The sequence below is a fragment of the Hyperoodon ampullatus genome, assembly GCF_949752795.1.
Source record: "Hyperoodon ampullatus genome assembly, chromosome: 9".
NCBI lineage: Eukaryota > Metazoa > Chordata > Mammalia > Artiodactyla > Ziphiidae > Hyperoodon > Hyperoodon ampullatus.
This window is the reverse complement of record NC_136922.1, coordinates 22,463,869-22,478,740: the sequence shown is the minus strand read 5'-3', so window position 1 is coordinate 22,478,740 and position 14,872 is coordinate 22,463,869. Positions and strand designations below refer to the sequence as shown.

General features: G+C 48.2%; 1 protein-coding gene across 1 annotated transcript in view; it reads right to left on the bottom strand.

The window, feature by feature from the left end:
- CCM2 (CCM2 scaffold protein) overlaps positions 1 to 9,058 on the bottom strand; it is a gene marked incomplete at its 5' end in the record, with an annotated part of 55,107 nt that extends 46,049 nt beyond the window's left edge. The window contains 1 exon segment of the mRNA XM_079711783.1: positions 9,029 to 9,058. Within this exon segment, the coding sequence (XP_079567909.1) occupies positions 9,029 to 9,058 (30 nt within the window).
- Between the last annotated feature and the right edge of the window lie 5,814 nt (positions 9,059 to 14,872).

The window sequence follows — 14,872 nt, the reverse complement described above, 5'->3', positions numbered from 1 at the left end:
GTTATGAACTCTAGGATGCAGAAGTAATAGCACCCCAGTAGCAATAAGCACATCTACTGACCAGATCTTGGTTGCTAAATATCATTTCCACCAAGCGCAACCAGTGCTCCTTGGACAAACGTCAAGCTCAGGGCTGGACAAGAAAGTATCAGATGAACCTGGAGCATCTTGTTGTGGCAAACGTAAGCAAGAACTCAGAGAGTACTGGGGGGCTTCCCTGGTGGCGCAGCGGTTAAGAATCTGCCTGACAGTGCAGGGGACACAGGTTCGAGACCTGGTCTGGGAAGATCCCACATGCCGTGGAGCAACTAAGCCCGTGCACCACAACTACTGAGCCTGCGCTCTGGAGCCCGCGAGCCACAACTACTGAGCCCACGTGCCACAACTACTGAGCCTGCGCTCTAGAGCCCGCGAGCCACAACTACTGAGCCCACGTGCCACAATTACTGAGCCTGCGCTCTAAAGCCCGCGAGCCACAACTACTCAGCCCACGTGCTACAACTACTGAGCCTGTGCTCTAGAGCCCGTGAGCCACAACTATTGAAGCCCACAAGCCTAGAGCCCATGCTCCGCAACAAGAGAAGCCACCGCAGTGAGAAGCCCGTGCACCGGAACGAAGAGCAGCCCCCGCTCAACACAACTAGAGAAAGCCCACGTGCAGCAACAAAGACCCAACGCAGCCAAAAATAAATTTAAAAAATAAATAAATTTATTTTAAAAAAATACACAAAGCCAAAATGAGCTGAACTACAGGGAGAAACAAGCAAATCTAAAACAGTAACTGGAGACTTTAACACCCCCCTTCTCAATAACTGACAGAATTAGCATACAAAAATTCAGTGGGAAACAGTTTGGCAGTGTTTTACAAAGTTAAATATATAGTTCCTATGTAACTGGGCAATTCCGTTACTAGTTATTGTCCAAAAGAAATGATAACATATGTCCACACAATGGGTCATTCACAGATGTTCACAGCAGCTTTTCATTATAATACAAAACTAAAAAGAACCCAAATGTCCGACAAGAGGTGACAGATAAACAAATCGTGGTACATACGTACCATAGATGACTACCCAGTAATATCTGATACACACAACATTATGGATGGATCTCAAAAACATTATGCTGAGTAAAGAGGTTCTGCACACAAGTGGACTGTGTGAATCCATTTGTATCAAGTTCTAGAGCAGATAAAACTAATTCAGACAGCACTAATGTATATTGGAAATTAATCCAAACAGCAATAATCTATAGTGGAAATACAGAACAGTGGTTGCCTGGGAAAGGGACTTCCTAAGAGGCAGGAAGGGACCTTTCTGATTGAGGATTATGGTCTATTTCTTGGCAGGGGGTTTGGGTTACACAGGTGTACGCTTTTGTCAAAATTGAGCTAATGCACATTTAAGATGTGTCCATTTCACCATAAATTTTACAGCGAAAGAAAACTGTAAACAAATACTGAACTCTAGTTAATGATACGCATGCTGAAGTGTTTAGATCAAAGTGAACTGATGTCTGCAATTTACTTTGAAATGCATCAGAAAAATAAAATGGGTCGATGGATAGACCCATTGGTAGAAGGATAGACCCATCCTTCTACCCGATAGGTAGAAGGATGAAGAGATGGGTAGACATGAGATAAAACAAATATACCAAACGTTAATGGTAGAATCTAGGCAGTGGGTATATGGGTATTTGCCATAAAATTCTTCCAACTTTGGTGTATTCAAAACTTTTCATAATAAAATGCTTGGGGCATGGGGGGGCGGAGGAAGCAGACTGTGGCTGTAGACTCCTCTTCCGAGAAGTGGCACTGAAGATGCACATGTTCTATGTGGAGGCTTAGAACACAGCCTGAAATAGGTCTGACATTGGATGTACCATGGGCAGGTCTGCTTCAGCTACTATGCATGTTTCAGAACATAAAATGTAAGAGCTATTTAGAGCGACACCTCTACCTGCAGTAATAAAACACTTAGACACAGTCTGACCCAGAACATTTCCTGACATTGACAAGTAGGATAACATACTTGACACGTAGGTCTGTCCAAGGCCTTAAACTAATAAAACTGTATCCCCATCGTGTAAACGGCAAGGGGAAAATGGAATATTCTAAACCACACCTGACTGTAGAGTTAATGGTAACGACACACAGGAAGCATATTAGAGATCTGGGGAAAAAACTGCATGTCATTTCAAACTATAGAATGAATAATAAAGATTCAAACAAATAAAAGTTTCTTCTTCTCAGAGTCACAAGTAACAACACAGGTGAGCCAGCATCTCCCACACCACGTAACACAACAGGGTCAGACTGACCATTTTTCTCACTTTCAGAATTCAAATATTCTTTCCGCCTCCTGGGTTACAAGATACACACCGCAGTTCGCCATCCTAAGCCTCAAACAAAAGCCCAAATTCCAACTTCCTACTGCACTCATTAAAGAGGATTTCTTTTCATGGCACTGAACACATCTAATGCCTGTGATCAAATGCCCTAATTCTTAATGCAATCCAGCAGAAAACTGCTACTGTTCAGGCACACTTCAGAGGAAAACCTGTAACATTTTTGGGACCAGCACACAGCTAAGAAAAAATGTCCTTTTTATTTCTACTAAATCGACAAATCCAAATCTAAACTCTGTCGCAACTGCATAACCATTAATGCTGAGTGTCACATCTGAAGAACGGCCACTGGCCTTGGACTGAGGGATAAGAAAGGGCGAACGGAGCAGTCAAAGTGCCCACAAAGAACACGGGGCAGGACAATGGCACGGAGGCTGGGCAAATGTGGCTCAGCCCAATCCCCTGCTACAGACCCTAGGTCACATGACCACACTGAGTGTGTGGTTTGCGGCCCACACAGAGCACATGCAGGTGGTCCCGCCACTCTGAGTAGCTCATCCACGTCTAGGGCGACAGTGGAGACCAGGTCCTCAGAACCTCCAGGCTAGAATGAGACCAGGTCCCACCGAACCAGTCCTAGCAGAGGACTGACTGCATTAGACTCTTGTCACATCAGCATGATGTCTAGGGTATGCTTCAAAATAACCCACTGCCTTAATCTGCCTGAACAAAGCACCACAGACCTGGCAGCTTCAACAACAGTTATTTATTCTCTCGCAGTCCCGGAGGCTGGGTGTCCGAGACCAAGGGGTCAGCAGGGCTGGTTTCTCCTGAGGGCGCTTCCTCAGTTTGGAAACAGCCATCTTCTCCCTGATCTTCACATCATCTTTCTACTGGATGCACATCCCCGGTGTTTCTTTGTCCAAACTTCCTCTTCTTATAAGGACATCAGTCATATGGGATTAGGGCCCACCCTAGTGACCTCACTTACCCATTTTTTTTTTTTTAAATAAATTTATTTATTTATTTATTTTTGGCTGTACTGGGTCTGCATGCAGGCTTTCTCTAGTTGCAGCAAGCAGGGGGCTACTCTTTGTTGCAGTGCACAGGCTTCTCATTGCAGTGGCTTCTCTTGTTGCGGAGCACAGGCTCTAGGCGCACAGGCTTCAGTAGTTGTGGCACGCGGGCTCAGTAGTTGTGGCGCACAGGCTCAGTAGTTGTGGCGCACAGGCTTAGTTGCTCCACGGCATGTGGGATCTTCCCAGGCCAGGGCTTGAACCCGTGTCCCTTGCATTGGCAGGCGGATTCTTAACCACTGTGCCACCAGGGAAGCCCAACCTCACTTATCCTTCATCACCTCTTTAAATGCCCTATCTCCAAATGCAGACCCATTCTGAGGTGCTGGGGGCGGTCAGGGCTTCAACATATGAGTTGGGGGCACGGGGCATAGTTCAGCCCATAACACCTGGGGAGCAGGAGTGGATGAGGAAAAAGTGTACCTGAAACAACCTGCCCATGCATTGATGATATTTGACATTGTGGCATTTGAATCTGCATTAGAAGATTTTCTCTACACTTGTACTTGATGTCTTCATAACAAAAAGGTTTCCTTATTCACTCTTATCAAATCACACTTCCTAAGATCCATCCTCGTCTGTCCTCTAAGCTCCGCTTCAAGCTCTGTGGCCACAGACCTCATCTGTCTCCCCAGCATCTGCACCTGGCGCACAGTCAGTGCCAATGAACAGTTCTTAAAGCAATGAATGAAAACCTCCAATGGCTTCAGCTGCACCCGGGACCAAAACCAACCCTACACACACACACACACCCTGGGCTCCAAGCCCTCCCAGCACTTCAGGGCCTCAGTCCCCACCTGGCCTGCTTCTGTACATCACATGCATGGTCTCCCAGGTGGAAAAGGCTGATGCCTACCTGTCTCTCCTGATATGAGGGCACGGGCCTTCTCTCATTCTCTAACATGGTGTGAGCAGCTTACTCTCCAAATAAAATGAGATGGCCTCAGCCCTTCTCACTGTACTAAGCATGTAACAGGCACCCAAATAAATAAATAGGATGATTTCACACCAATCGGCTAAATCTACAGTACTTAACTGCATCACACCACAGAGTGGTGATGAGGATGGAGCAGGTGGGTCATTCTTGCTGACAGAAATGAAGAAATAAAAGACTAACAGTAACTGCAGTGACCAAATCTACTGGGTACAGAAGGCACTTGTCCTTGACCTCATAGGGCAGAACACTGACAGCCCTTCCCATTCCAGAGCAGCCCCCTATTGCAGTACTATTGGTCATAAAAACGTCTTCCTCTCAGGGCTTCCCTCGGGGCGCAGTGGCTGAGAGTCCGCCTGCCAATGTAGGGGACATGGGTTCGTGCCTCGGTCCGGGAAGATCCCACATGCCGCAGAGTGGCTGGGCCCGTGAGCCATGGCCGCTGAGCCTGCAGGTCCGGAGCCTGTGCTCCGCAACGGGAGAGGCCACAACAGTGAAAGGCCCGCGTACCGCAAAAAAAAAAAAAAAAAAAGTCTTCCTCTCAAACGATGCTCAGAGCAGAAACAGAAAAGTACTAGAAGATTCTGATGTGCTTTCTGAACCTAAATTATCAGGATCAGTGGGTTATCAATCTGACTGAAGAAGACCAGGGAATTTACAGTTCCTAATGCAGAAAATTAATAAATACATGATACTATGTAAACGGTAATTCTCCAAACCAGAAGAGGAATGAGCCTCATGTTTGCCAGTTATTCTGGACTCATCTACTGACGGCCTGACGTCTGGTCTCCACCAGATACCTCCTGCAGTGGTCTTCCGGCCTCCTCACCCCAGGGTGCAACACTGCCACCGAAGAATCACTGTGACAACTATCCGAGAGGAAAGAAAACAAGGTGTAGGGGCCCAAATTCACTTTGTTAACCTATATTATGGCTGTGACACCTACAGAATCAATATAGTTATAAAAGCAATTTAGTAGGTCATGACCAACAGTTTAAAAAAAACAAAAAACAAAAAAAGAACAGAATAAAAAAATCAGAGTGCACTGCTTGTAGTAATAATCATTTCTTTAAACTTTCATTTCAGCTATACAAATACTTACACATATGCACACATACCTGTAGAGAAGGTATGGCTGCCTGAGGGCTGGTCTAGCTCAAACTCCCACTTCCTCACAGACACTAGCTAAGGGATGATTTGGCAAGTACATGGGCTGATAACTGGGGACCCATAACCTAGAGGAATTTTTTTCTCCCCTCTTTTCTTACGGAAACTTCAAAAATTCACAAAAGTAAGCAGAATAATGAATAATGAATAACCACTGCCAAAGCATTCAGCTATCTCCCCCTTTTTTTCTAGTCTGAGTAAAGCAAATCTCCAAAATCATATTGTTTCACCTATAAATACCCCAGTGTATATGTCTATCAGATCAGAACTTGACAAAACATTACAAATATTACACCCAACAAAATTAATAATAATGCCTCATTATCATTTACACCAAGTCCTACATTTCTAGGGTACTTTATAACCTTTGTTTTTTTTCATTTAAAGAATACAAATAAAACGACCAATGTAAAACTATTTAACTTTGTTCAGGCTGAAATCATGGCTACCTGTGGTGCGACCTATGCCCCGAGAGCAGCAGAAGCAGCAGAAACCGGGACCTGAACAAGGCTGAGGGCCAAGGGTGACTTCCCACAACTGTGTCTTCGCAAAGGCTGTGATCCGCATCTGAGTCAAGTGTTTTTATAAAAATGCACATAATCCAACTCAAGTGTACACCTAAGCTTCCTACAAAAAGGAATTACATCCTAACAGAAGAGTATCAAAATGCATGGAACTTGGGTCTGCTCTGTAAGGAGGAAGCCTCATTCTCCAAACCCCCAAGCAGGAATGGTGGCCTGAAAGGTACCAGTCACTCTGGGGATGTTCAGGCAGGAGAGTGACCTCCATGGTCATTCCTACTCCCCAGGTCCCAGGCCTCTGGCAGCTAGTGGACTTCTCTGTCCACACGTCCATACCCCAGACCTCCCCATCTCCTCATCAGCTCCTCCCACACCCCATCACCCAGCACCTTCCACGGGACATTACTGGCTCCTGTCACCCTCATCGTATGTGCCAAGGTAGCCTGAGAAAGGACAGGGCTGTACCTGTGCACTTTATATGAAATCCACTCTGGTCTACTGGTTCTCTGGCAGCTCGATGAGTCCTGTCCTGAGGAAATAGGCCACGTTAGAACAAGCCTGAATAACTGCTTGACAGAACACCAAGACAAGCATCTGAAGACCTGAAGAGCCTATCGATCTACATTTTTAAAGGCTTAAATCTGCACTTTTTGAGGAAGCTAACTTGGAAAGAGAATTTAAATGTCCAAATGGTACTTTCATAAAACTATTAAGTCATTACTCGCCGCTTCAACTTGAATTTGTGTGTAAGTTTTAAAATCGATAGCTCTAGTTAATTTACGATAATGAGAACAACTTAAGCATCAAATTGACTGAGTTGGAGGTGACCTCACATTGAATGGGGGAGAAGAGCAGGAAGGTTCTACTGGCTTGTGATTGGCTGAGAGCAAGAGGTAAAGTGTGCTAAGTCGTGGCCTGGATAGAAATCTATGCCCCAGAGCTCTCTGTCTAGCCTGCCTGTAGGAAAATGAGATACGGCAGCGGCAGAGTACACAGAAAACACAAACCTCCTGGCTTAGGCAACTGTGGAATTAACTGGTTATCTCCTCTAATAGAGACAATGAAATGTATTAATCTTCTCTATGGCTGAATCTTTCCATTGCCCCCACTATAAAATTCTTGAGAGATGTACTGGTTCTATTCCAAAAGCTCAGGAATGTCTTACCACTTCTCTGTCTCACTCAATATGCTGAATGTTCAAATGTTTCTTCCAGAGCTGGTTGAAAGTTCTGGGAAAAATTCATTCTCATCCCTCCCCATCAGATAGGCTAGTAGCCACTTGAAGGGAATAACTCTCCTTAGCAGGCATCATTTGGACTGATTGTGGAAGATACCGTGTGGCTAGGATTGGTCCTCTGCTAGGACTGAGCCAGCTTATCTACAGAATGCTGGCAGCCAAGAGCACTGGTGACAGGGCTTCTCCTATAAGGGCCCTGGCCCACCTGCTTATCTGTGACAGGAAAGGATGCAACTGACTACATTTCTTGTGAAGGCATCTACCAGCTTTGGTAGAAACACTGAACTCAGCTTTCCCCCTTTTTGGTGGGCAGCATCCCTCTGTGGTCTAATGCTTGCAGGCTGAATCACTTTCTTGAGCTGTTTTCCAGACTTAAACCATCTTTGTAGGTAACTGCAACTGATACTGCACTTAAATTACACATGTGTATTAATAACCTAACAAAACAATGAATAAAGAAAGTGACAGAAGAAGCACTGCACAATCCCCCGAAGACCACCTGGCTACACTTCATTTCAAATACCTTTGTAAAATGGGACACCTTGTGATGAGTAATCGTCAACTGAAGGACACAGCTGGCTCTGAAGAGCAGATCAGAGGATTTATCAAGGTCTGTTTTAAACTTGCACATAAAAGTGCACTCACATTCATTAAAACGAAAATAACAGGTAAGACACTTCGATTATAAAGCCTCTATTTGAAATGGATTTCATTGAAATCCATTCTACATTTTAATGATAGCTTATCTCACATGGTTATTTGTCTCCTTAAAATGCTGAGTTTCTTTATCAATTACTGTAGCTTGTAATTAAAGCCACATTTTAAAAATTACAAAGACTAAGGAGCCTCTTGAACTGTGTCCTAAATCCAACTGCCAAATGTAACGTCACTGAAATCACTCAGCTGGTATTACTCAGCCCGCGCCGGCCGGACCGGACCGTGAACGGGCTGTACCATGAAGTTTTTGCTTCTACTTGGTACCCCAATATTGAAGTCAACTAAGCAGCAAATGTTTCTACATTAATCTTACACCCCATTTTCTCAAGATGCTAACCCTGGAAAACTTTCTGGTCCATAACGGGGTCCAGCTCCTCTGCAGCCCCTGGTCACTGACCCGCGGGGAAGGCCATGTGCAGAGCCTGGGTTTGGGGGAGAGTCACTGACCGGAAGGGGCGGAAAGGCGTGGCTCCTTCCTCCCCCGCGCGCCCGGCCGGCAAAGGACCACCTAACCCCATTGTCCAGGGGCTCGCCTCCTACTCCATCGCGCGGAGACCGACTCCAGCGACCCTGTCCCGGGCCTGACCGTGCGCCGTCCACCCGGGGGCCCCGGTCTGCCCGCCACGCTCACCTCCAACAGTGTGCGCCCCCGGGCCTCCCCACGCCAGACTTCCAACCTGGGGCCTCCCCTCGCCGGACTCCCACCTCGGAACTCCCCTTGCCGGGCCTCCCTACGCCGGACTCCCGCCCGGGACCTCTCCACGCTGGAGTCCCACCAGACTCCTGTCCCGGACCTCCCCACGCCTAGCCTCCCCAAGCCGAACCTCCCAAATCAGAACTCCCCTCCACGGACCTCCCCAAGCCAGGCTTTCCCACGCCCCGCACCGGCAGACCGACGGGCGGCCCCGGGGGACCCTCCCGTCTTCCCCTCGCCCCCCGAACCCCAGCCCCTCCGCCTTCCGCCTGCCTCGGTCTGGGGTCCAGCCCGCCCCCCACCCGGCCTTCTGGAGGACGCGCCCCGCAGGCTCACCTTCTTGCCCTTCTTGCCCTCTTCCTCCATGTCGCCGCGAGCGGCCCCCGCGGCCCGGCCCGCCCCGGGAGCCCCGCGCCGCCCGCTGCCGCTACATGCTCGCCCGGGCCCCGCGGCTGCTGCCGCTCCTGCGCCGCTTGCCTGGCCGCAGTCTCCGCCCGCGGCCGCCAGGGGCCGTCCGCGCCCTGCACCCGCACCCCTCACCCCGCACTTCCGGGCCGAGGGGGCGGCCCCGCCCCCGCGAGCATGCCCCTCCCCGCGTGCGCACGCCCCTTCGGCCCACACGCCCCGCCCCCAACCCTTGTGAGCGACCGAGAAAGCGCCTGCCCTCCCCACCCCTTCAGGGCCGCGGGAGCGCGCCTGTCGCGCCCCTATCCCGCCCCACGCCCTTCAGGGAGGGCCCGAGCGCGCCTGCCCCGCCTTCAGCCCACCCTCCCGTCCCCTCAGGGCCAAGGGAGCTGCTCCAGCTTTTCAATTCTGCCGCCATCTTTACGGCAGCCAACTTTGGCGCTCAGGGAGAGGGAGCTCAGGCCGACAGGAAGCGGAGGACGGGGCCGGTGGGAGAGGTGGAACCTGTGGGGAAGGACTGGACGGGAAGAGGGTGGGGTGTGGGTCTATAGGAGGGGGCCTGTGGGAGGGGAAGGCGGGGTGACAAAAGGGGCGGGGCCGTGGATGGGAGTGGCCGGCGAGAATAGAAGGGCGTGGCCTGCGAGAAACCGAAGGCGGGGCCTCCTGGAGGAGCGGGGCCTTGGGGAAGGGGCGTAGGACCCACTCCCTTTTCTTTTCTCCCTTTGCCTTCCGTTCCTGCGGCCACAGTGAAGCTTTTTTCTAAGACTTCGTCTGTTCCAATGTCAGACTTCCTTAGGCAAACCCGTCAGGAAAGTTTAAATACAACAGCGAGCCCGTCCGGACCCTATCAGAATAAAACGTGGAACCTTAACAGTCACTTAGAAATAACTGCCACCTTTTACAGATGAGGTCCCAATGGGTTGGTTCGCCCAAAAGCACACTGCAAACTGGAGTCAGCAGCAGCAGCCCCACTATTTTGCCACTAGACTAAGCTGGCAGTAAGAACTTTGCAGCACAGCTAGAATGTAAACTGACACCAAACCAGTTTTTGTCTCAATTGATTTTTTTTTTTAAGAGTACTGTCTCCTGTGCCAGTGGTCAATATATTGTCTCTCAGCTCCACATTCACTCTCATTTCTCTTCGCGGGATGGAGCTGGGCCCTTTGAGCATTCCTCCTTTGCCAGGTGGCCCAGTGTGAAGCTTTGCCAGGAGAAACTGCTGGGAGGCAGTGCAGGAGGAAGGGGCTTTGCCACCTGGTTCCAGTGAGCTTTCTCGGCAGGCACCTGCAGAAAGAGGCCTCTGAAGCGCCTACCTCCCTACATCAAGGGTAGCTTCTCCAGCTCTGGGTTCTCCGAAGCACCTGGCTCTGCAGTGCGGGGCTGCCAGCAGTACCCAGTACCCAGCAGCTGGCAGATTCCTCCAGCGCCCATGGGAAGTTTTATATCCGAGTGGTCAGCAAGACACCTCCATGAACAGTTTTCCAGAGGGTGGACTTCAGCCAGTTCTGCCAGCACTTCTCTGCCATTCGGTGAGCTATTCTCTCTCCAACAAAGTCTGGCCCTCAGCCCTGGGCAGAGGGGGAGGGGGTCTTCCCTAGACACTCAGCCCTCAGAACAGTAGCTGCTCCTTACACCTACTATTTGTTTTTATTTTATTTATTTATTTATTTATTTATTTAGGCTACATTGGGCCTTCATTGCTGCGCGTGGGCTTTCCCTAGTTGCGGTGCGCGGGCTTCTCATTGTGGTGGCTTCTCTTATTGCGGAGCATGGGCTCTAGGCACACGGGCTTCAGGAGTTGCGGTGCGCGGGTTTAGTTGCTCCACGGCATGTGGGATCTTCCCGGACCAGGGATCGAACCCATGTCCCCTGCATTGGCAAGCGGATTCTTAACCACTGCGCCACCAGGGAAGTCCCGTCCTACACTTTAAATCAATTCTGACAAAAATCTACCTGGAGAGAGCATCAGATCTCACCGGATAAGGGCTCAGTCCCATAAGACTGCCCTGCCCCCCACTTCAGATGACAGCTGAAAGTCCAGGTTGTTACCTGTGCTTCTGACCAGCTATAAATTGGAGGTTCCCAGGACCCCCTCCTTGGGTGCAATTAATATGCTAGAATGGCTCACAGAACTCAGGAAAACACTTTACTTACTGTTTACCAGTTTATTATAAAAGGATATGATAAAGATACAGATAAACAGACAAATAAAAGAGATGCTTAGGGTAAGGTATGTGGGAAGGGGTATAGAGCTGTCTTCTGAACACACCATTCTCCCAGCCACCCCCCACGTGTTCACCAACCTAGAAGATCTCCGAACCCCATACTACTGGAATTTTATGGAGACTTCATCATATAGGCATGAGCAATTATTAACTCTCTTTTGTCTCTGGAGGATGGGGAGGTGGGGCTGAAAATTTCAAGCTCCTAATCATGGTCTTTCTGGTGACCAGCTCCCATCCAGGAACCAACCAGGAGCCCACCCAGAGTTGCCTCGTTAGAACAAAGACATTCCTTTCACCCAGGAAATTTCAAGCGATGTGGGAGCTCTGTGCTAGGAACCAGGGGTAAAGGCTAATATAGGTATTTGCTATTTTTTCACAACCTGATCCTAGGCTGACTCTCCTCAGGCTGCTCCTACCCATTAGAACGCCTTTGCCTCATTTCCACACACACAAGTCCAGGCTTCAAGTAAAATTTTGCCTACTAATAATCAGATGGTGATAATTTTGGAAATAAAGGAGGACCAACTAAATGAGAACAGGCAAAGCCTATTTGTTCAGAGCTGGCTATAGTGAAGGAGTCAGCCACCATCACGTGCATCTGGCAGAGACCCAAAGGCAGGCAGAGGAGTGGGAGAGCTTCCAAGTGAAAAAGTCGGGGGTGTGGCCTGGGGAGGCTGGAGGTGGGCTACCTAGAAGTGGGGTATCCATGCGATCGACTGGAGGACTGTGTAGGGCTTTCTCTGGTTGGTCCTAATTTAGAAGTGGGAACAAAAATTAGGGAAGCTGTAAATTATTGGCCAAGTTCTGGCCATTTGGCTTGCTTGGAGGTTATCATTTGCTTTCCTGGATCGTCACTAGAGATAGCAGTCTGACTCCCCCCAAGTCTGACTTAACAACAGCCAGCTTCCTGGGCTGGCTACTGTAGAGAAGGGGTTGGTTCCCTGGGCTGGTTGCTGCGGTTTGTGGGTCAGAATGCTATTTTTGTAAATGGTCGGACCATTGTCTGTGTAGTCAGTCTCTCGTAACAGACATAAGGCTAGCTGCAGTGTTACTTGAGAACAATATTTCTGCCAAGGTCACACCTCAACTGTAAAGTGTCCCAACAACCTCCTTCTTTGTCGTGATTACTGCTTTCTTACCACTTACTTCCCTAGCCTGCTCTGTGGCCCCATCCCATAAACAAAAATGACTGGGACCCAGTTACTAAACTGCCTGCACTTCATGAAAGCCGCGATCTAGAGCTGATCCTCACTTCCCCTCTCCTCTCCTCAAAATTATTCAGTGCAATCCCAAACCTTACAAAACCCCTTTTCTACTCTTGTAATGAGAGGCAGCCCAGAATTCCCTGGGATTCTCCCTTGTTGCAGCAGATTAATAAAACAAACTTCGTTGGACACCTGGTTTGTCCCTGATGGACTTACCTGTTAGATTTTATCACCCAACTCAAGTATCACCTCTTCCACTAAATCTCTGGATGAAATTTTTTCCTCCCCGGCTCCCAAAGCACTTTATTCATATGTCTCTGATGTTAACCACGTTAGGACATTCCTGTACTAGATCGTTAAGTTCCTGTAAAGATAGGGACTGTGTGGGATTCCTCATTGTATCTGAGAGTTCCAATGAGAGGAATGATGTGCACCAGGCCAGACTAAGAAGGAAAGGCACCGACACCATCTGGAGACACCTTTGTACAGATGCTTCCGAGCTAGAGTTTTCGAAAAATCCCTGAACGACTGAAAATTTACCCTCAGTTGACCTGTTCGAAGACAGTTTCCTGGACTCACATCTTTACTAGATTCCAGCTCTTTATTCTTTTTAAGTGAATCTTTTCACTGTTTCCAAGGCGGACTGCAGCCTTTTCCTTTTTGTCCCTCTCACCCATCGAGAACTGAATAGCTAGCAAATAACTACCTGGATGTCGCTGAGTTGTTCTTCGACATATGCCATGCAATACTTCATACCATGCTGTGCATGTGACAAATCCAGTATTGACTTAATTAGTGAAGAAAAGAATTTCTTTATAGTTGATTCAAGCGAATTCTCAATGCATTTATAATATCCAGTTTCCAGGCCTGTAAATGATAAAAGACCAAGCCAACGCTAAATCATGATGACCCCTTGGAAGTAGAGCCACCCTGTGTGCCTCCGGTGAAAGAAACCTTGTAAGCCCTACTTTGATACCTCCTTGCTTATTACCTTCTTTATTTATTTATTTATTTATGGCTGCGTTGGGTCTTCATTGCTGCACGCAGGCTTTCTCTAGTTGCAGCAAGCTGAGGCTCCTCTTCATTGTGGTGCACGGGCTTCTCACTGCGGTGGCTTCTCTTGTTGCGGAGCTCTAGCTGCACGGGCTTCAGTAGTTGTGGCACCTGGGCTCAGTAGTTGTGGCTTGCGGGCTCTAGAGCGCAGGCTCAGTAGTTGTGGTGCATGGGCTTAGTTGCTCCGTGGCATGTGGGATCTTCCTGGACCAGGGATCGAACCCGTGTTCCCTGTATTGGCAGGCGGATTCTCAACCGCTGAGCCACTGGGGAAGCTCCTATTGCTTTCTATGTATTCTTTCAGAGCCAAATCTCTGATTTTCTTTCCAGGCATACATCCCAATTGGCTTGGAAGAATAATGGAGTTACTCTTTGGAGATGTGGTTTTAGAAGAAGTTCTTTTCAATATTCTGATGAGTACTTAAGAAATTGCTGACAGGTCTGTCTCTCTTTGTGCCAGTCTCATGCAGCCTCCTAGTATAAGGCAATTGAGCTTTGATTATGTGGTTTTTAATGTTTTGGCATCCTTTTTTATTACTTGGATAAAAGTTTCCATGGAACATCTTCCCCTTTCTAGTGAATTTTGTTATCATCTCAGAAAAAAGCTGTCCTATTTTAGTCCTTGGCAAGCCCACCTTTTTTGATCACACATAGACACCCACACTGTCACCCATGTTCTGACCCTCCATAACCAGTTACGTTCCTGGTTCTCTCGATTACATCATGGCAGAGTGACAGAATGGACAGAGCAGTGATCTGAGATAAAACAAGCCCTAGCCATCTATGAGATCTTGAGCAAGCCACTTAACCTCTTTGGGTGAATGTTAGTCTCCATGTGAGCAATCTGTTCCCACCCTATCTGTCTCATGACATTTAACAAAATAATGGAATCTGTATACTATAAACCGCTTGAATGTACTTACTAGGTGCTATACATAAAATATGAGTTTCAAGTATTGCTCTGCTTTTCTTTACAGAGCCAAGTTCTTGCTTTCGTAGCCTTATATTCAAGACCTTTGACTATGTAGTTCTTATCCATTGCTCCTCATGGAGAGGACTCTACAATCCTGTTAATACTTAGCTGTGTTTCCAACAAGCCACGCCCTTTCCCGTCTCAGTACCTTCCAATGCGCTTTCCTCTGCCTGCGTGGAAGAAGTATATTTAAACCCCAAATTTCCTCCCAACCCAGAGACCCTCTCCACAAAGACAGAAGAGAAAAAAAGCCAGAATGTGGAATGCGCATCACAGTTAAAAGGGACGCAAACACAGAACGAAACCCCACTCTTCCATA